Raw genomic sequence first — 21,370 nt, 5'->3', positions numbered from 1 at the left:
TTTCGAGCGTTTGCCCTTCGTCAAAGCGAAGCAGCGGTCAATTTACATTATGAACTCAGTTAGTAAAACAAAATTATCTTGTGATTCCTTTTCACCGACACAGTGATGTGCAGTGGCGGAAAGGCCGAGGTATGGCTGGATGACGAGAAGAACAAAAGGATTTATATCGACTCAAAGTCGATCTATGGACAGAATCGATTGAATACTGTTGACACGAGGGTAGAGTCGGGATACCATACCATTACGGTTAGAACAGTTCGCACAGGGAGTCTCCTGGTGAGTGGAGTTCTAATCGGGCCGCCAGACTTTGAAAGACGAGAAGTTTTATAAACACCTTTGGACTATGCATAAAATGGCATTTGCTTAATTCTTATACAGTCCAATGAATAGCCATTGTGTTGGATGACGTTTGTTTTTCATTGCGTTTACTCATCGTGATCTGAATTAATAAGTCATACCTACGTCGAAAAAAAAACTACGTGGATGTAAACAAGTTTGAAGACCGAAAATCCGAATTGTTAAATATAGCATGACATTCAACTTTTGCTTTAGCTTGTAGGGTCAGTTACCTGGATAAATTGACTCGAACTAAGCGGACAAAAGATTTCACGAAAGAATTTGTTGAGCGACTATAACATAGGACATTAAAATTGGTAAGTTATGTTTTTATTTCCTGTCAATGATTAGTTTGAAATTTGATTTGTAGTTATGATATGATAGTCTTTCGACTAAATGTTTTTAGCGAAGTTAATTCCAATATCTAAAGGCTTCTAGTCAGAAGAATTTATGACGTCGTCATCTTTCAGAATCCATCCATCTATTCGTAGTTACATTCAGTTTATGACCCATGAGATATGTGTGCGAACTAAAGGCATAAAATTGGCATACAGTTGGCCGTATCTAATGGTATTTTTTTTCTGCAGACTATGCTAGAAATTATGGCTTCGCAAATGAGTATTTCCACCATCAATACGCTTGACTACAAAGAATTTATTCGAAGGTTTGGAAATGTTGTAGAGGGCACCTCACTTTGTGCAGCAGCTTTGTTCTCCAAGAGACCATTTGCATCATTCGACCAATTCGTCACGGCGATGTGGCAGCTTTTTGACGACCTTCCAGACTATTGCAAAGAGGGCATTCTGAGAAACCACCGTGACTTGGCCAGCCGCTGGGAAGCTTTATCAGCTGAGTCCAAACGAGAGCAGACACAGGCTGGAATAAGTATCAAATCCCTTAGTACCAAAGAAAGTCAGGAGATGGAATATTTGAACGAGATGTATAAGAAGAAGTTTGAGTTTCCTTTCGTAATTTGCTCTCGTCTGAACAACAAGGAAGGTATCTCGAAGCAGATTCGCATGCGTTTGAGCAATGATAAGAATGTAGAGCTCAAACACGGGATCGAAGAAGTGAAAAAGATATAGTGCTGCTCAGAATGAAAGATTTGGTGGCGTATGGAAACTCTAAAATCTAAGGGCCGATTATTGAAACAAAGTTTAGCCGTTGTTTGATCATGAACAAAACCGCGTTTTAAACTATCTTCAATTTAGTCGAACCTTTTACCTGAACACTTATTCTCGTGAACAGTGTCAAGAGGCCTTGTAGATATAGTTTATCGTATGAGTCGTACGGCTGCGCTCATGCAATCCTAGAATGGGCCCGAATGGTTGACGTAAGCGGGTCCTGAAATTGAAGGCCACCGGATCCGCACTCGCACGGCTCCGTTGCATTTTCCAAAAAGAAGAATTCTAACAGCGGTAGTAAACTAACTTGTCATGAAAATAAAAGAGTATTTTTTTTTACCGAAGAATTTCTTTGTCTGGCAACATGCCCCATCATGATTTAACTTCAAGCATCGCTTGAAACATGAAAGACTTAGTCACGTTCTTCATTAAGTTGTGAGTTTCTTGTTCTGACTTGTTCAAAGGACCGGAAGGAAGGAAAAGTTTTTCATGATTGTAGTTGTCCGGTGAGCACCTTCCTTTTGAATACGATCGTGTCCTAGTAAGTTTTGAAAATGAATTCAAATTTTTTAAATACTTCAACAGATAATATAGTGTTCAGATGATTATAAAAAGGCTAACCCACTGAGTTAAGTGGGGCAGAAAGGTGAAAGATTCGGCTCTTAGTCATGTTGCACGGACCTCGCTGCGTTCGAACAAAGTACTTGATTAGCTTGAGCCAAACAATATCCCGTTTGGCTCTCTCAGTAAGTCTACAATAGGATAACTTATTTGTAACGGCTCTTTGTGGTGGAACATTTAAGGTAAACGGACGGAGGAGACCAGAGCCTTTTGGTTAGAAATTGGTATCACTATGAATCCATTCTAGTCTGGTAACCTTGCCTCTTTCAAGCAAGAGTAATTGAGAATTGCGAAACAATCTGTCGTAGGAATCACAATCTATGATCTTGTAGAACAAAATGCTCACTAACTTCATTATTTAGTCCGCTGGGTGAATATTTAACACTAATATCCGTTGGAGTGAGTTATCTAGACTTTCTCGAAGTCGTTCGCTTGGTTTTCTGTTCTGGTGTGGTACGCGCTCAAAAGCGCGACTTTTGAGCAATTCTATGAGTTATCCAACAAGTGAACAAGCGTAGTTTCAAGCACATCAGTACATAAGCGCATTGTTGACTGGGAGTAGCAATAATGGCTCCTAATTGCCTCATGTGAAAAAATCAATAAAGAAAGGCAGGATATTGGGTTCTGAAAACAGAAGGCACTTGGCTGCTGATTATACTTGACTCTTCGCTTAATTTTGCAAATAGAAGTCTCACAGCCAAACCTGTGCAATGACAGTAGAACCTGAATTTTAATAGATAACTGTCCAAAGACATTTTTCGCTTTCTATCAAAGTAATAGCGCCATCAGACTCAGTGCGTCTCGCGCTCTAGAAGAAGTCTCATATGAAAATTAAAGATTAACCGCCGAAAATTAACCGCCTCCCGGTTAGCTCAATTGGTTAAAGCGCCCGGATTGTGTTGTGCGGGAGGTCGAGGGTTCGAGCCCCGGCCGTACCAATACTCATGGTCTTAAAATAAGTGAGGAGAACTTGCTACCTTTCTATAATCAAGAAATGGATAGATATTCTAGTCTTCTCGGATAAGGACGAATAAACCGTAGGCCCCATCTCCTGCAGGGTTAGGGGTAGGAGACGTTAATTCCCACGCACGAGATTACTGTGTGAAGGAAATGAGAGCTTGCATAAAAAGGTGAAACAAAGTAAATACATCGCCTGACGTTACTTCTAGGCAGAGGTATCTTTAAAGGTGGGTTTCGTGAATTTTACCTCGCAGACGCGAAACATGGGGCTATCATATATATTACATATGTATCACCGGGCAGATATTCCCGGAATTATAAAATCATGATTCTGATCACTCAGAATTCACATGTTTCTCAAAAATTAACCGTGCGTTTTGGCATGTAGGCTATAATAGAGAAAAAACTTAAGCGTCAGTTGTAGCACGTTTGGCGTAGAGCAGAGTTTTTATGATCAGAAAGTCTAGAGCGCTGTTAGGCCTTTTTCGTTGCCAGGGGGTCATATGCATCTATAGGCATATAAAAACGCACAAAACCACAATTCTTCCATTTGCCCAAACCAAGTGAACGCAACTTTTCTTTGCAAAAACATGAAACTACTTTTTGATAATTTACATATGTATTATTTGTACCACTGAAAAATAGTTATGTAGGTCATGTTAAACTCACAGGACCAGTCGTTATTCATCTCCGGAGGCCGGAGGGGTGGGGGGTTGGGAGGATATTAGGAGGACGACATGGTTTTCAGGAGCAGCGAAGGGGAAAGCATTAGTAGCCATCAGAGTCTAAAGGGGGACTATTAAAAATTGACTGCCTTTTAACTGCGAATGAAAGGAGATTACGAAGCCCTATTGGGGGATCAGGTAAATTTGATTGTGACACACCTAAAATACTCCGCATCCCCTCCCCCCCCCACCCTGCGACAAATAATGACCGATCCCTAAATTCACCTATTTTCAGTATATATATGAAACAAGCTAGTCTCGTGGCCAGACCCTGCTCGGCAAAACGACTGTATGGTCCAACGTATCAGTTACAGTTAAACGGTAAGATCTGGGTAGGAGATCAGAAACAAACAGAAGCATTACTAAATTAATTCTGACTAACAGTTAGGAATTTTTCTTTGCATCGATCCTGTGTTGCATCTAATATAGACAATCATTGCTTCCTACCTCTTTAGCCAGAGAAGGAAACTAAAGGAAAAACCTTGAACTTCAGTAACATGAATAACCGTCGAAGCCAGGAAAATTCACCAAGTCTTCTATTCTCTCTAATCGTAATAAGTATTTTCTGTTCCGACCTCCTTAATTAATAAAAGCTAGTCTATTGATGTACATTACGCCCAGCTTATGTATTGGGAGTGACTATCCGCTAAAGTTTCCATCCACGAAGTAATTGATTCGAAGGTTGGTCGCAGGGAGGGCTCTTGGTTCCAGCACTGGAACATCAATTCATACCTGCGGGAAGCAAGTAAACATGCTGTAATTTTCAACTTGTCCTAATAGATTTAAAAGTATTGCCTTTTTCTGCCTCAGTGATTGGTTTCTGTGGGATAGAACCAAAACCTCAGTAATCAAAACCACTGAACACTCGGGTAAATTTGCAATTTAAGAATAGGAGCTTACAGCAAATTCAGACGTAACCAGACTTATGCAGGATAATGAAAACTGAGACGCAATTAATCGAGCAGGGACTCTCCGTAGTTTTTTTAGTTCTACCTCTGATCAGTTAATATTAGAGCCAGAATTTTTTTGAAGTAGTCTGAGAGCGTAGCAAAGCCAAATTCATGCAGCCATTGATTACGTTCGTCATTCGATTTTGAACTTGTCGGAAGTCATAATACACTAGTCTCTAAGCCTCAACAGACCCAGCCGCTTAGCAAGGACATATGGTATATCGATTAATATCGTTGGGCCAAAAATCCCATTATGATAAAATGTGCGGAAAGGAACCTCAAAAATACGAACTCAAAGTAAAATAAAAATTTAGCAAGTCCCTTGGTTGGTAAGACCTTTCAAAGCATTTTTTCTATGTAAGCAACGTACCAATTAAGGTAAATCTTTTAACAGTGGATTATTAGAGCAATTTTCGGTTAAGTATCGAAAGTTTAGCGAGATTGCCTTTATTTTGCCTTGGCTTGCTTTGTGATCGGTCCAGAAAACTCGAACCACTCTCTCAACCACTCAGAAGCAATACCAAAACGAATCACAAATTGATCACCCACGTTTCCCGCGCTTTCAATTTAGGCAGTTTGCTCGGTATCTACCTTTCCTTTGATAGTCTACTATGGTTAATTTTGTTTTACTCTACGAAATTCAATCGTTCTAAAAAGCACAATTTAGCTGAGGCCAATTCATAAGTGTGAATTTAGATGGAACTTGATTCTACGTACAAGTCTGCGCTCACGCCTGACGACCTTCGCAATCTGTGACCATGTGACACGTATGTAAAGACTTCTTGTCCGCTCATTCCATCGTAAGGGTTCCCCCCTGCAAAGATAACAAATATTTGACTCAGAAATAAGGTACAAGTTGGTATACTCAATAACAGATGCGATGTTCTTTTCAAATGTCTTCAACTGCTAGAAAGCTGAACAAAAGATGACTTGTAGAAAAGATAACACCGAATAATAATATATTTAATAATTTTCTTTTCTTTTCAGTATTGTGAGAAGTTTGAAACCAGGAGCGGGAGTCGATTGTGTAGCCTACACGTCTGGGTGATAGTGGTCCTAAAAAGGAATGTCGTCAGTGACAATGGCTGAGGTCTTAACATCCTCGTAACACCATCAGAGTGACTTATGATGATGACAGTCACTTCCTCTCGCGTTGTAGTTTCCAGGACCTCACTGACCCGAATGATCTTAATCATTTTTCTGTTGACAGGTTTCAATGCTTCTTCTCATCTCACGGTTCGTAAGGTTGAAAAACGGAGACCTTTAAAATTAGAGTCTAAATTACCCAAGGTCTCCCAGAAATATAGAAAACGTTCACCTACCGAGTGTGAATATCTCGTGCAGGACGATGCCATAACTCCACCTAAAACAGTGAGAGAGAAAAAATATATTTAGCGTATATTTCCACTATCTGTCTCAGATTTCGCTACTCCGTCTTGGTTTGGGAATATAGTCTTTTGTAAAATACACTATCTGTGAATTTATCTCAATCGAGAAAATTTTCCTACTTTTTTTTACATTATCAGGTCACTGTTCAGGAGGCCGACGGGAAAGTTAATGGGTTTTTTTTTTTCACACTAACGAGAGATTAACTTCTTACAGGGAATTAAAACAAGCGCCGAGTGAATATTCATTCGAGGATATGAGTCACTTTTGATTCAAACTCATCAATCTACTTACACATCACTTTCTGTGGTAAAAATTTGTTTTGTTAGTGATTCAACTGCCATCCACTTTACTGGTACAACTCCCTATGACACAACACAAAAAAATATCTTCACCGGTATATATAAAACGAGAATGAGTGTTTTGTAAGTTCAGTTGTCAAAAACGTTTTAAGTTCCTCAAGTCTTAGATACCAGGGTCAATGCGTTCGAGTGGGCACTCACCGTATCTCTTAGTGGGTACATGCTTACTTACATTCGACCTCCTGACATAAATTTTATCTTTGCCAAGATCTCTCGCCATCCCAAAGTCAGTGATTTTACAGCGTAGACCCTCACCAACCAACACGTTCCTCGCTGCTAAGTCTCGGTGAACGAACTAAGAGTGAGCAAGTGATTTGATAATTAGTGTTTTGACCTGTCTTTAGTCCTTTGTCAGTTGAAATTTCTCATTCACTGACACGGGGTTAAACGCTCACATTGAAAGATTTTGAATAGCACATGGAGAATTAACTTTCCTACTTTTCCGTGTCAATTTTTACAAAAACTTATACTTCCTATTGTAAATCCTTAACATCCTGTTCTATTTCTTCGTGTTTGTCCATGTTTAGTTTCCCCTCAAGCGTTATTGGCATGGAAATTAAATGAATGTTGGTATGAAAGCAATAAGTGTGAAAATTGAAATATCACTTATGAACAAAGTGTTTAGTTAAGCTTGGTATATACTAAAACAGTAGATAGTGCTGAATGTGCGCTCTGATTGGCTACTCAAGCTCCAAATAACCTCCGCTATTCGCCTTATAGCAAATAACGCGGGGATCTGCTCCCGAAAATATCACTGTAGTCGTTGCAGGATAAATGAGTTAAAATCATCTTCAGTTTGTGCTATATTATCCCACTGTTTTAGTATATACAAAAACAACTTTCACCTGACTGTTAGCGGCTAACGGTAGATATTTACCTCGCCGCTTCACAGCTCGGTAAATATCCACAAGTAGTAATTAACAGGGACCTTAAGCAAACCACGACGGCGACGGTAACGAGGACATGAAAAAACAAACGATCTAATCGGCAGAACAATAGCTCAGCACGCGCATTTTAAAACTTAGTACATTTCTTGGCCGTCCTTTGCAAAACAACAACGTGAAATCGCCAAAAATTTGCGTCGTCTGCGAACCGAAACCGCGACGGCAAATTATTTTAATTTCCATTTGGTACTCGACGCTACTTTTATAGCGGGGCTAGCGCGCGTGGGGCAGAGCCCCATACCCATGGAATATGGTCAACCTCTTTTCGTTTGGTTGTCACGTGACTGACCGAGCGTACGTACGTACGTGCCTTCAGATTGCACGGGTAGGGTAGGGAAGACTATCAAAACGAAGGGAGGGGTGTCTCTGGCGAGTCTTGGCAAATGCACATCTTTTATGTTATCATTAATATTACGAACTTGGGAGCTCCGCTTTTAAGCTTTACTAAATCTATATTAGGTTATGTTGAGGTTGATTTGTGGCGCCGTATGAGATGGTAAACACATGCAGCCATTTTCGAAATTCTGATTAAAAGTAGAAATTCATTTTTTAATCGACGTCTTCCCTGGCGTTGCCGTCCTGACTGCTTAAGGTCCCTATTGTTAAATATATCACGCGCGATGAAGATGGAACAGATTGGTAATTGAAATACCACACCTGATGAGCCGCTATGAACGCCATTCCCCGTGCAATATCACAAGCGAATTTGTAAAGTTGTACTGTTGGTATTTTCAACGAAGTTTCTGCGCATTTAACGTCGTAGTAGTCATCTGTTTCCCCTTTACTTTTCTTTAGATATCCCAGGAGATCACCATGAGGCACAAACTCCAGGATAACAAGAGGCGGCCCTAAATATGTAAAAAAAATGAAACATCTAAGCTTTAGTTATGCAATAGCGATCTGAAAAAGGCAATTCAACAAACAACTCAAATCTTTCGGGGTGCAAATTTTTCAGTTCTGGTAATAAAAAGACAGGCTTTCCTTTCCTGACTGTTCACTTGGCGCAAGTATAGAATAAAAAATAATCCAAACTCACTAAACTCTCGCCCTCCTTTACGTCGGACTACATCTTTTGTCAAGCAGCCCAACAGTTGTATCACGTTAGGATGAGGTTTAAGTCTCTTCAACATGTCCAGCTCTGACAGCAAATCCATTCGATCCGACTTCGATGAATTTTCTGCAATATAATGCCATGAATACGTTAGTTACGATGTTTCAAACATAACTTTGTTTATCCGTTCCTCCAAAACACTTGGTGTACATAAATTTCGTTTCCAAATATTTTGTCGTGAAGCTCTTATCAGCATATTTTTAAACACAAAGAGAGAGTTCATCTATTTGTGATTTTCAATAACTTAGTAACACGACATGAAATTATTTCCTTCTTTCTGAGGAAGCTCTCCTTGAGTTGAAAAGTGCAGAACATACCACTAATCCCTCACTCTTGAGGAGACGCACCAAACGTTTTCAGCTGCTTTGGTCTTTTCAAAATGATAACCCTTTTCTTTTTGGTAGACGTAGTGAAAACAGAAAAGGAATGATAATATGATGTTTCCTATTCCTAGGATAGTCATTCAGCGAAAACATTTGCTAATCTAAGATTTTCAGTAGTGCATATAGAGCTATGCTTTTGAGAGAATTATAGAATACATTAGCTAGAGTGTCTATGGCTTTTGAATTAACAGCTGTTGATAGCCAGTTTGGATTTGTGGGCATTGTATTATTTTAATTTACCTAATTATTCTAAGCAACATATGGCAATCTGCGGTCTTTCCTTACACTTAGGTAGGACGGAAAGCCGTAAAACTCTTGAACAAAAGCTCATCTTTCAAACCGGCAGTCTAAATCCCAAAGGGATCAACGAACGCTTTTCATTCCACTAATTTATTCGTGTTTTTCACATTGCCATGTTCCCACCAATAACGTAGCTCTATTTTCTGCCTTTAAAAGCACACACAACCCACAATTCTTCTATTCGCTCCGACGAAGGGCTAACGCTCGAAACGTCAGCTTTTGTAATCGTTACGATGGCCAATTTACCATTTCAACTTTGTTGATATATCAAAATTATTTCGTTACCTCCACCGACGCAGCCCCAAACAGTTTCTTTAGAAACTATCAGCCTTTATTCATTTGTATTATTATGTTGGTTGTAACACGTACCCTTCAGCATTTTAACAGCCACAATAGACCAGCCTACAGTACCACACACGTCCAATACAGCACCTTCCCACACTTGACCGAATGTTCCACCGCCGACCCTTTTAAAAAGTCTCAAACTTTCGCCAGCCACCTCCCAGTTGGCGGTGCTCTGCACCTTCACGTATGGTGACTCCTTCCTGGAAGCAGAAGGTAAAAATGATTGTGGACGTCTTGGGCTCTCATAGGGGATTGCTGCACATGTATCATTCTGATAACTGTGCTCTTCTTGAAGATCTCTTGCATGATGGGTGCAGAACTTTGATTGGTTGACACGTTGGACACCTGCACGTTGTTGAACTACCTGGCACAATCGCGAAGTTGACGTTATTCCTGCAAACGTGGACATTTTTCCTCTAGGCTTAGGCACAGGGCGACCTTGAGGCAAAGTTTGTATCTTTCCACCACAACATCTGAAGCTACCTCTGTTTTGAAACGCAGGTTGTAAGTGTAAGTGTTCCACCGGTTGCAGGTAATCTTCTGAATGCTTCAGACCTTGGGTTGTGTCAGTTGGAGGTTTGTTTCTGGTGAACGTGTCAAGACATTGGATTGTCGCTTCCTCTTGAACTTGGAGAGTCTTCTCATTTCCTGCATTTGGAACCGCAGCAACTTTGCATAAAGAAAAAGTGGTAAAAGACACGACCTGCTGACCAGATGAGTATGCAGCAGTAGTGGAGCTCATTTCAGGTGTCTCTTCCGTTCCTTCGTTGGTGTTAGCCCCTGTTACTGAGACTGGTTGTTCTGTCGTCAAAGAGGATTCTGAAAGTCTTGGTGAAGTCCCCTCTGTCGTCAATGGTTCTCTACCTACAGAATTGTCGGGAGCCTGCAAAAAAATCAATCGACAAATTGATGTTGTTTGATGTGAGATGCTTAAATCTTTGGAGGCTATGAGATTGAGTCAGAATTACGGTGGACCGGCATCCCCACCAGGGAGGGGGGGGGGAGTAATAATGATGCTAGTTGCTTCATACTAAGACTGACCGGGATAAACTCCGGATGGGTGGGGCACTGGGCTCGAGTACAGACTTATACAAGAATACACAGAGTTTTCTTTCCCTACCTGTTCAAAGGAAGGTTTCTCTCGTAACTTTAAAGATGGGGACATCCTGAAAATCAATATATATCAAACAAGGAAAATCGCTATTTTTTCTGTTTATTAACTCATCAACAACGTAACTTTTGATTCATTTCGAGTACTTAGTCCGATGAATGAGAAAATAATATTGATTGATAAAGAATCTGATTTAACTACAGATTTTTTTTTATGTCCAGCTTGTCTACTTTTTTTTAGCGAATCTATAAAATTGAATGAAGCTGCATTAGAATATTTTTTATAATGACGATTATGTATGATGAAATTTCTTCAATTTCTCGTAGAAGATAGATTGACTGACACTGAAAATGTGCTGCGTAAGGACTACTCTGACACTCAATACGTACCCTTTGTTCCTTAAATTTTGGGACCCTATAGAGTTTTGAATAAAAAAGTAGAGAAAATTTGTTATTTCGTTCCCTTTTGTTTCTATTTTTCGAAGCTTTGATTTATCTTTATCATCTTCACCATCATCGATAGTTAAGTTATATTCATTTGATTTAGAAAACATACATTACTTTAAAAAAATGTCGAAAATTGTGTTAGTTTATTTCACTCTCATTGTTCTGAGATTGGTCTAAAAAAATCTGACAACCAATCAGATGCAAAAACTAAACCACCGTCGTTTCGAATGAACTTTGTCTTCCTGCTCATGAGGAAGTTTGCCTGTTTTTATTTTGAAGTCTCGTTGGCTTCATCTAATATAGGCCCAATATTATCCTTTTTTCCTCATTGGCTTCTGTGATTAAATGTACCAAAGTTTCTGTCTTACGACATTCAATTGAAGGGGCATGCTTTACTTACTTTGGCCAGTTTCTTTGTCTTTGCTAGTTTTTCTTCGTATCACAAAAATTGCAATTAATATTAAAAAAATGACACCCAGAGCCATTAAAATGATGAGTTCCATTTTCCATGGGGACTCGTCCTTTTGTCTGCTGCTGAAGAATGGAGTCAGTGCAGCCTCAGGCTCTGTTAAAGGAAATTTGAAACATTTAACATTTGGGAAATTGATTTGTCCACGGTTTTGAGCCGTACTGGTCATTACTCATTACTTTGTGATTTGTTTTGTAACTCTCCCCTCCCCTCCTTTTTGTGCTCTTAGCCAAGCTAGACTCTTCAGTCTCGAAGTTCCTCTCTCCACTCACCCACAAAACAATCTAATTTCTGGGCTTTAAACTCATTCATGTTTATATGTTCTGTTGTCTGTGACAATAGCATGAAATGTTAACATACACATTTACGCCTATAGGCAAACTGAGTCCGATGGCAGCCAGCATGGACGTGCAAACTTTTATGTGACCTACTGACCGAAAATAAACTGACTGAGGAGAAACATTTAGAACAGAGATAGTTATTTTTTTTACCTATCTTCAAGTCTATTGGTTTAATATTTTCCTACCTGTAGAAAATGTTGCGAGAGATATGTCGCTTGGTGGTGCAGTTCTGACTTCAAAGTCGGTGGATATGTTGATCATTTTGGCTCTGTCTAACATACTCTCTCCACACCTGTTCCAAGCTGTCACCACGAACAAGTAAGATGTAGCATCCTTAAGTCTGATCTGCAATATGTTTCCTGTAACATTTTTCTGCAGCCATGATTCTTCGCCTTCACGTTTTTGCCTAACTGTATACTTCACCAGCACTTCATCACTTTTAACCGCTGACCATCGTAGTGTCCAGTGAGGACGTTTTACTATCTTGTGTGAGTTCAGTATGGTTGGACTTTCCGGAAGTACTGTTTCAAGCAGGTAAATTTATTTGTTTATGAGCAATTCCATGAGAAATGAAATAAAGGGCTACGGTCAAAGGTTTATTCTTTAGCTCGTTCGGTGATCAATTAAATAACATGTAGGGATTGATGTTTGAGCTTTAAGCGGAAAGCAAAGGTGACATAACAAGAATGAATAATGGAAATTCTAATAATAATAATAACAATAATAATAATAATAATAATAATAATGATGTACATTTATATAGCGTAGACCTCTATGTGGATATATTCAGTCGCGCTTTACAATATGGTAAGGTAAAATTATGTTAAAAGTAACAGAAAATGTAAGAACTATAAAACCTACGAACCTATGCACTCGAAGGGAACAATTACCTAGTAAAAACTAGCCAATAATAATAATACAATAGATTCTTATTAAGCGCCTTTCTGAACCCAATGTTACAGTCAAACTAAGTGAAGCGTACCCCTCAGGATTACATTAATGATTTGATTATTTGAATATTGAACCCGCGAACCGTTTCAGGAGCGCACTAACGAATTGAATATTTGAACATGGAACCCGCTAGCCGTTTCAGGAATGCAATAATGGATTATTATTTGAATATTGAACCCGATAGCCGTATTCGTTTTCAAAAGGCGCGGATCACTGTTCAAATGAGAAGTCCATTTCTGATTGGATTATGCGAACACGTGATGCCGTATCGGAACCATTTCAACATGGTGTCAGACATGGCGGGAAAGGTGAGTTCGAGTGTTGTGTAGAACTTCTTGTAAATGTTGTAAATGGAATGTTATCGAGAGCTTTTTTCGCCTATTTACATCTTAACGAACTTGTAGAAATTCTTGTGTGTATGCATGGTCGAAAAAATTAGTTTACGGGCGAAGCCATCGCAAGACTTTTTTCATTTCGTCAATACTTGCGATGGACTGTTTTCGCAGTGTTTTTACAGTGCAGTTTGTTCATTTTCAGGATACCTCGTCAAATAGAACAATCTTATTGGACTTCAGAAATGGACTTCTTATTTGAACAATGATCCGCGCCTTTTCAAAACGGATACGGCGATCGGGTTCAATATTCAAATAATCAATCCACTATTGCATTCGTGAAACGGCTAGCGGGTTCAATAATCAAAGAATCAATTCATTATTGCATTCTTGAAACGACTGGCAGGTTCAATATCGAAATGATCAATTCATTAATGTAATTTTGAGAGGTACGCTTCACTCAGTTTGACTGTAAACCTAGTTAAACGTATTTGAAAGATAATTGAAAAAAATGAGTTTTGATAGCAGTCTTGAAAGTGTCCAATGTCTTTATGTTGCGAATTGTGGAGATAAGGTGCAGCTGACTGGAAGGCACGATCGCCAAGGGTTGGACGGGTCTTGTTGCTAGGTAATTCGAGTAATAAAGACTCGTTTGACCTAAGAGACTCGTTTGACTTTCTATGCTATCTCCACGGAGTACCAACAAGATCGGTAAAGGGGGGGGGGGGGGGGGAGGTTTCTGAAGAAACGGTGATGCTGCGCTAGTGGGTGTTATGACAAGATATTTTGGTTGTAGCTACTGAGTCGATAATGCCGCGTAAATTGGCCATCGTAAGGAGTTTCTATAGCTGACGTTTCACTCGTCAGAACGAAGGGCTCTGACAAGAGGCTATCGCTGAAACATTACCTTGAGAAAATCTGTCCAGCTAGCATATGCAAAACTATTTACCTTTTAGGACAACAGTCCTAGTGACTTCTCCGTCAGAGTTTTTAGCGACAGAAACGTAATCACCGCAGTGCTCGGCTGTAATGTTTCTTAGGGTCAATATGGCTTCAGAAATACCGCTTACTAATACTTTGTCATTTCTCTTCCACGTGACGTTAACAGGAGACAAGCTTTTAGCAGTACATATAAGGTTCACATTCTGTCCTCTCCTGAGCGGCGGCGGTTCACTGATGTTTGTGATTCTTGGTAGATTGAGAATGGCTGCAAACAAATTTATTTGGATCAATCTTCAACGCAGTGACTAGCTATGACTTGATTTAGAGCAACAATTTGAATTATATCTATGAAAAATGAGTAACATAGTCTGAAATTATCCACATATGCAGAGAAATTATACCCGAAATTCTCAGTGATCTTGAAATTGCTTTTTCGATTTCTTTTTATAATTAAGGGGCCCTTACAGTCAAGAAACTCTAACTTAATTGATCCCAAGTAAAGAAGACAATGCCCCCATATTCTTATCAATTGTTGCTTTCACTGAGGAGATAAGTTTTCTTAGCGGACTCTGTCGTAAAACCTAGAAATGAACCATAGTCACAGCAACCTGAAGTACAATTTCAATTTAGCGCAACCATTTTCTGAGCTGTCTTGAACCACCTTACTTACGTCTGGACTTAACTTTAAGGTAAACTGTGTCGGTCAGCGGGGTATGCTGGAGACCGTATTCTACCACAATTCCATACTTCTTGCCATCTTCGAGTTTTACATTGTAAAGTTCAAACACCGCGATAGAGGATGTCAAATTTCCTGCCCAACCCACCGATGACTTATGTGTAGACCTCGTTAAGGAAAAACCACTTGAGTTGACAGCTATCAACTTTGTTTTCAGGAACCCAGGACTCTTCCAAATACCAAAAACCACCTCGTAAAGATCATCCTTCAAATCTCCTGAATTGTAGTGCCACCTTAATGAAACAGTGTCGCCAGTGAAGGCTTCTGTTGGCTTTTTAGGAGCAGCGATCATTCTTGGATAAACTATAGCTTGAATGAATCCTGTAAATGGTGAGGTACCAGTCATTATTCATCCCGTATGGAAAGCGGCGTGTGGAGTACTTTGGTTGTATCACAATGAAATTTTACCTGACCACCCCTTAAGGCTAAATGGCACTATAATCCTCCCATTTATACTCTGTTGACCACAACTGATCCCCCTCCGTCCCTCCTGTGACCCCCCTTACCCCACGACGAAAAAATCCTCCACCATAATGATTGGTACCTCCGTAGAATTAAACGGTCTCAAACAAATTACGTCCAGTTAGCTGATTGTTAATGATGTCTCGGTGATTGTTTAATATTCAGTGAAAATCACAGAGACGGCAAACATGTTTGAGGCTTTTTCCTAGTTGAAGATCTTTTGGGCTCGGTAATTGATCATTATCTGGGCTGTTACTTGACAATTCAGTTTCATAGATGACAACTAATTTATTAACTTTTTACTTTTCCTGGACAAAGCGTTTTTCATGTCATGCGTCTAATATTAGGAAAGAACAAATTAAAAGACGTCAAGAAAACCTTGATTTCAAAAAGAAACAGAAACGAGCAATGTCCAGGAGTTTAGAAACAAAATTGGTAAGTGGACGAACGAGTACTAAAACTGGAATGAACCTTGTTTTAAAGGAAGGTCGAGCTTATCGTGACACTCTTGAATTTATTTTAAGCGAATTTTTAAGACCTATCTTGTAGGAGCCTATTTTGCATAAAGCATATAACCATGGTTTTTTTTTATAACACGATTTCATTTCAAAACGTGCTTTACCTGTTGCCCGTCTTTTAACGGAGACGTACTAAGTGTTTCGATGGACTACCTTATAATTGCGTCTTCTTTAAACGTATTATGCGTCTTTTGCCAGTCTTTCTATAAAAAGACATACGCATTATGCGTCCAGATGAAGTAACTTTTTAATGCGTAGACGCATAAAATCTATTTGCCTAAGTTCTTTTAGACGTTAATGCGTCATCAATTGGAGGCTGAGTGCAAAATTGTAACAACATTTCTAAGAAGAAACGCTTGGTTGACTTCCAATTTTCTAAAGTGTTAAGTTCAGGGTTAAATACTAAACTTATTTTCTTCGCGTCAGTTAGATGCATTGTTAAGTTAAAGGAATGAAAATGTTTAACAAGTTTGAAAGCCACCTTTCTTTCTTAAAGCCAGGAAATTTGCAGCGAACAAAGAGCAGCCGACATAACGTTCTTCGTTTGTCGATTTTGTACTCAAAGCTACTTTCACTTTCTTAGTAAACGGAACTTTAGACGTAACATTTCTAAACAGCCAAACGCATTTACTTAATATCTAGTTTTCTAAACAAAATTTTCTAAAATTCAAACGGTTAAGCCAAAACATTAAATTAACGATAAATATAGCAGAAGAGCCCCTAATCCGTAATATGACAGCTCACGACAGGCGAAGGCGAGCAAAGGCGAGCAGCGGCACTGGCGACAACTCGAAATTCCGCAATCAACAGTCTCGAGACTTCGCTAGTTCTGCTAGTGCAAGATTTCCCGATATAAGGAGCGTCTACTTGGCGTGATAAGCTCGTCTATTCATGTTAGACCCATGTGACCTATGGGCCGGACAACATGTCATGGGAAAGCAAAGTGTGAATGATCAAATTACGCTCAAACGTATGAAGATGATAATTAGCCTTCCCCTTTTTCTTATTTATAATCTGTGAGATCCTTTAAGAGATGGTGTGTTATATACCGAAATATGTTGTTGTTGTTGATCTTCCTTTCGTGTTCTAAACACTGGTTTGACACATTTTATATTTAAATTTCAATTAACTGAATTACATCTATACAAAGCGAAAGAGGAAGCTATTCCTGATAGCTAAAAGTCCGCCCGGAATTTGCAAAACACATTGCCCCTTTACAAGAGAAAAGTTTTTTGTGCTGAATGATCAAAGAGCTTGTTATTCAGGTAATGGTCAACAAAATTGAAAATATCAGGTTTCTTAAATGGATAGCGTGAGTGCAGATCGAAGCCTTATCTTGATAAATGACTTCGCTTGGAATAAACAAATTAGTGATTCAATTGACTCTTATTGAATGACCACAAACTACATAAACAGCACACGCTTACACATACCTGTTGCTGTGATAATACAGACGACAAATACAATTCCTTTCGGGCTTTGGTGCATTTTTTTCATTCAGTCGTCAGCGAGTTAATTGGGTGCTCCTTGGTGCAAGTTCAGGTTTTCCAGCACAAACAGCCACTCTTTGCTATAGAGCCCTTAGCCTAAACGGTCGATAAGTCTGAGATAGACATAATAAGCAGGGAAGTAGCAGCTAATCTAAACTGTTGAAGTGTTATTTTGATGTCTTGAAGCACATCAGTTTGCAAACATGATCGCTAAGAGAGCAGAAAATTAGTGGGTACAGAAGAAAGTAACTAATTTTTGAGGAAAAAACGACTTGAAGTGATTCTTGGAACTCTTACCTCGTTTGCATTTCCGCAGGCCTTCAGTCAAACAGTCCATATCTCAATATACCCTCTAAGCCATATTTGTTCTTCGGGTCTCTCGTTAATTTTCTCAGAAATAAAACGGAAATCAAAGGTCGTGACTACGAATCAGTCTGATTGCTGTTTGACATTTGCATTGGCTCAAGTTCAAACCTCGGTTAAGTGTAAGTCACATACTGTCTGGCGGCTAATTCACTCAATAAAATGGTAAAATTACAGCCTTCGAGATGCCACAAGTTTCCATTTACAGTGTTCCAGTTTAATCGTAACATGATTTCACACCCAAAATGGTGTGACGAGCAGGTCAACTGTGTTACAGGATGTAAATCTGGTTTTCACTTTCTTCAGGTGAATAAACAAAGTTCTCAAATAGCTTTACTGTATCAGTTTCTAACAGGGCGATGATCAGGGTTCATCTTCCAAACATGGAAATTACCTCAAGGATAACCTAATAAACTTTTCCTTGTCTTTTTTTTTTTCCTGAGGCAATCCAAGCCAAGTCTTCAACAGAAACAAAAGTTACAATGGTAGAGAAAGATGTTTTTCGTCTTGTCACGAGCGTGGAACAAAGAAGAAATTCTGAGGAATTGAACCTCATACCTTCCATGGCCAGAAATCCGATACAGTATGGCCGCCGAGCAGGCGCATTGATGCCAAATACAGTCTTGAATTCAAACGCGTAATTCAAGCCGTTACAAAGAAAACAGTGAGATTTTAAGTTACCTTGATTTATTATTCGTTGTTACATCCCTTTGGAAGCTTCAGCCCAAGGTTGAAAAATCTTAAAACAAAGTTAACATCTAGTACAACCTGAGGAATCACGTAGTTAATATTTTCGTAGTGGTTAAACCCGTTCCCAAGTCCAATCTTTCTCAGCGCAAATATGCTTGCAATCTGCCATATGTCTTCTCTATTGGCTAGCTGAGTTCCCATTTTCTCGAAAATATCAACTGGTCTCAGGAGGGTTTTGGTATCCTTTCAAAAATCCAAATGAATAAAGGCTGATAGTTTCGAAAGAAACTGTTCGGGGCTGCGTCGGTGGGAGTAACGAAATAAGTTGGATATATCAACAAAGTTAAAGTGGTAAATTGGCCACCGTAACGATTACAAAAGCTGACGTTTTGAGCGTTAGCCCTTCGTCGGAGTGAATAGAGGAATTGTGGGTTGTGTGTGCTTTTAAAGGCAGTCTAAATCCCACAGGGATCAACGAACGCTTTTCATTCCACTAATTTATTCTTGTTTTTCTCGTTGCCATATTCCTACCAATAACGTAGCTCCATTCTCTGCCTTTAAAAGCACACACAACCCACAATTCCTCTATTCGCTCCGACGAAGGGCTAACGCTCGAAACGTCTGCTTTCAAAAATCCGCTTGCTTTGTCTACACCAGAAATCAGAATGCGGAATCCGTACTCTGATGCTCAACCACAATGCCACAGACTGACTCTAAGGTGAGCAAGGTCCATTATGAACTTCATATATGACACGCGAAATGCATACGGCAAGGATCGGCAATGTCGATAACGTCATATTTTGTAAATAGAATAAGAAAAATGGTAAGGTTTGTGCTCGGTTAAGAAACAGGGAAAGCGTGGAACTAAGAGGAAAAGAAGTGACGAAGGAGTGCCATCGGGTTCAATGACACTGGGCCTACTGAAAATATGTTCTCTTGAATCTTAAGAATCCACCATGATATCGGTAAGTTTCACTCTCGACGCAACAATTATTTATTTAAAATCATAATGTGCAAAACGTAGAGATGTCATTTGAACGAATAACAATAAAATCAAACAAATAAGGCACTTGTTGATGTGCATGGTTTAAAATGTTACTGTATGTGAACTAAAACGAAACGATCAATAGATGAAGAAATTTCAAGTTATTCCCATGTATAAAGCTAAATGTTTGTTTGTGGGAATACTTTAACATTTCACTGAATAAAAATTGAAACAAAACGAACAACGCTCTCGCTCTACGCTTCTATGAGATCAAAGACAACAATCTCAGATTATACGCTTGTCAGGTCGAGGACGAACAATAACGACGCTTCACGCTTGAAGTAAAAGACAAACAAATACGACTCTCGCTCGACGCTTGAGGTCAAGGACTAACAGACGAACAACGCTCTCGCTACTCGCTTAAAGCGGAATACGGCTGGGAAATGGCACTCAACGCGACATGAACGGAAACGTCGAATCCAGATCAGAAGACTCACGAATTGAGCAAAAATCGAGTTAGGGCCAAACTACACAACTGCCGCGCATGTGTATGTAAAAGCAGCGTTGAGATTAGGATTGCGGGCTCCTCTTGTCGCCCGCAAAAATTAATAAAAATTGAAATACATTTCTCAAGCACCACACTCTCCACCGTGAACCTTTCATGTGAGTCATGGGTTGTAAAATACTAATCTACAGAATTCACACAGATGAAAATTGTAACGACACAAATCAACTGTATCCTTTAACTGACGAGTCGTTGAACGCTACCGGTGATGATGGCCCCAATCCTATTTGCTATTGGACGGTTGTCAATAATACTGACAGTTATCACGTGATATTCTGATGGCGTCATGGTTAGTGCGCTCGACGCCGGATCGAATGGTCTGGGTTCGAGCCCTGGTCGGGGACATTGTGTCATGTTCGTGGGATAGACACTTGACTTTTGCAGTGCCTCTCTTTACCCTCGAGAATTAAATGGGTACCGGCGAATTTAATGCTGGAGATAACCCTGCGATGGAGTAGTATTCCATCCAGGAGGGAGTAAAAATACTCCGAGTCGCTAGACCGGAATTAAGCGCCGGCCCGGTGGGCCACTTGGCTCGTAAGCAGACTTTTTTACCTTTTAACCTCAGGGTGCTTGGTCCTTGTCACGTTGGAAATCAGTTGCATGTCAGGCTGCAGTCTGGAAGTAGAAGCGAACCAAAATTTAAACCTTAAGGCCCCGTGCAAATGCACTGGATTTGTCCACTATATAAGCTCTCACCATGTTGAATGTTTGTTAAGGTGTTGTTGAGCGAGGTGTTCAGATGATCTCAACAATGACTCAACACTGTTGAGCATTCCGAAGATTTTACAAAGGCTCATGGGATAGCCTATCCCGCAATTTCTTTGACCTTATTTCGTTAAGTTCTCGGCCAAGCTGAGATCGAAGGCCGAACGTCTTTGTCTTAATATCTGCCACCTCAATTTCTAGTTCGTCACTCATATCACTGAGTGCTTTCTCTCTCTTGTTTTTTGAATGGTATCCTTTCGTGCTTACGCCCCAGAAGCATGTATTTTTCTCCAACAAATCAATCAGCTTTTCCGTTTCCTCCTCCGTCCTTTTCTTGTATTTCCTCTTTTAGAATTATTTTGCATTTGAACTTTCCTGTAGAACTTCCGGCTAACTGCTGCGACGCTATCTTGTAAAATGTTCGGTATGTTTAAACTCCCAATGGTTACTCTGGGCACTGCGCATGCGTGGGATCAACATGTTGAGTGTTGCTGTACAAATGCACTCGACTTTGTTGAGCCACGCATGGATGTCCGCGAAACAAAGGAAATGTTGAGCAGTGTTGAGGGAAGAGTTTGACCAGTTTCAAATTTGATTCAACAGTCAACACCGCTCAACACCTCTCAACAGCGTGTTCAAATGCGCTCAACTTGTTGAGCTCAACATGTTGAGAGCGTGTACAGCTACAGTGGACAAATCCAGTGCATTTGCACG

General features: G+C 39.8%; 1 protein-coding gene and 1 pseudogene across 3 annotated transcripts; one reads left to right on the top strand and one right to left on the bottom strand.

Moving 5' to 3' along the window:
- The first annotated feature begins 82 nt into the window (after positions 1-82).
- LOC148724184 (2-oxo-4-hydroxy-4-carboxy-5-ureidoimidazoline decarboxylase pseudogene) lies at positions 83-1,799 on the top strand (annotated as a pseudogene). Its single transcript, XR_015991698.1, has 3 exons — positions 83-276; positions 553-653; positions 924-1,799. The product of XR_015991698.1 is annotated as a 2-oxo-4-hydroxy-4-carboxy-5-ureidoimidazoline decarboxylase pseudogene (transcript).
- Positions 1,800-2,792: 993 nt separating this feature from the next.
- Positions 2,793-17,800, bottom strand: LOC111338863 (uncharacterized). 2 transcript variants are annotated; one of them, XM_022945410.2, is made up of 15 exons: positions 17,289-17,740; positions 14,810-15,196; positions 14,147-14,404; positions 12,100-12,435; positions 11,505-11,669; positions 11,048-11,072; positions 10,668-10,713; positions 9,572-10,430; positions 8,445-8,585; positions 8,066-8,256; positions 6,637-6,759; positions 6,397-6,467; positions 6,039-6,079; positions 5,434-5,530; positions 2,793-4,498 (listed from the first exon to the last, which is right to left on the bottom strand). In XM_022945410.2, exons 1-15 carry the CDS (start codon positions 17,350-17,352, stop codon positions 4,378-4,380), a joined length of 2,925 nt encoding a protein of 974 aa, XP_022801145.2. In that variant the 5' UTR covers positions 17,353-17,740; the 3' UTR covers positions 2,793-4,377. The 2 variants fall into 2 exon arrangements, with proteins under 2 accessions (XP_022801145.2, XP_088589324.1); XM_088733198.1 differs by lacking the exons at positions 2,793-4,498; positions 5,434-5,530; positions 6,039-6,079 and having other exon boundaries at positions 6,393-6,467; positions 17,289-17,800.
- Positions 17,801-21,370: the final 3,570 nt, after the last annotated feature.

Source organism: Stylophora pistillata, chromosome 9, assembly GCF_964205215.1.
Source record: "Stylophora pistillata chromosome 9, jaStyPist1.2, whole genome shotgun sequence".
Taxonomy (NCBI): Eukaryota; Metazoa; Cnidaria; class Anthozoa; order Scleractinia; family Pocilloporidae; genus Stylophora; species Stylophora pistillata.
This window is presented reverse-complemented; position numbering and strand designations above follow the sequence as displayed.

Excerpts from the sequence above, each read along its gene's own strand:
- LOC111338863 (XM_022945410.2), bottom strand. The coding sequence starts at position 17,352 with ATGAAAAAAATGCACCAAAGCCCGAAAGGAATTGTATTTGTCGTCTGT. Across the intron at positions 11,073-11,504 it reads AGACAAAGAAACTGGCCAAA|GGTCCCAAAATTTAAGGAAC; the intron begins GTAAGTAAAGCA and ends AAAACTCTATAG. Across the intron at positions 6,468-6,636 it reads TTTATGTCAGGAGGTCGAAT|GGAGTTGTACCAGTAAAGTG; the intron begins GTAAGTAAGCAT and ends GTTGTGTCATAG.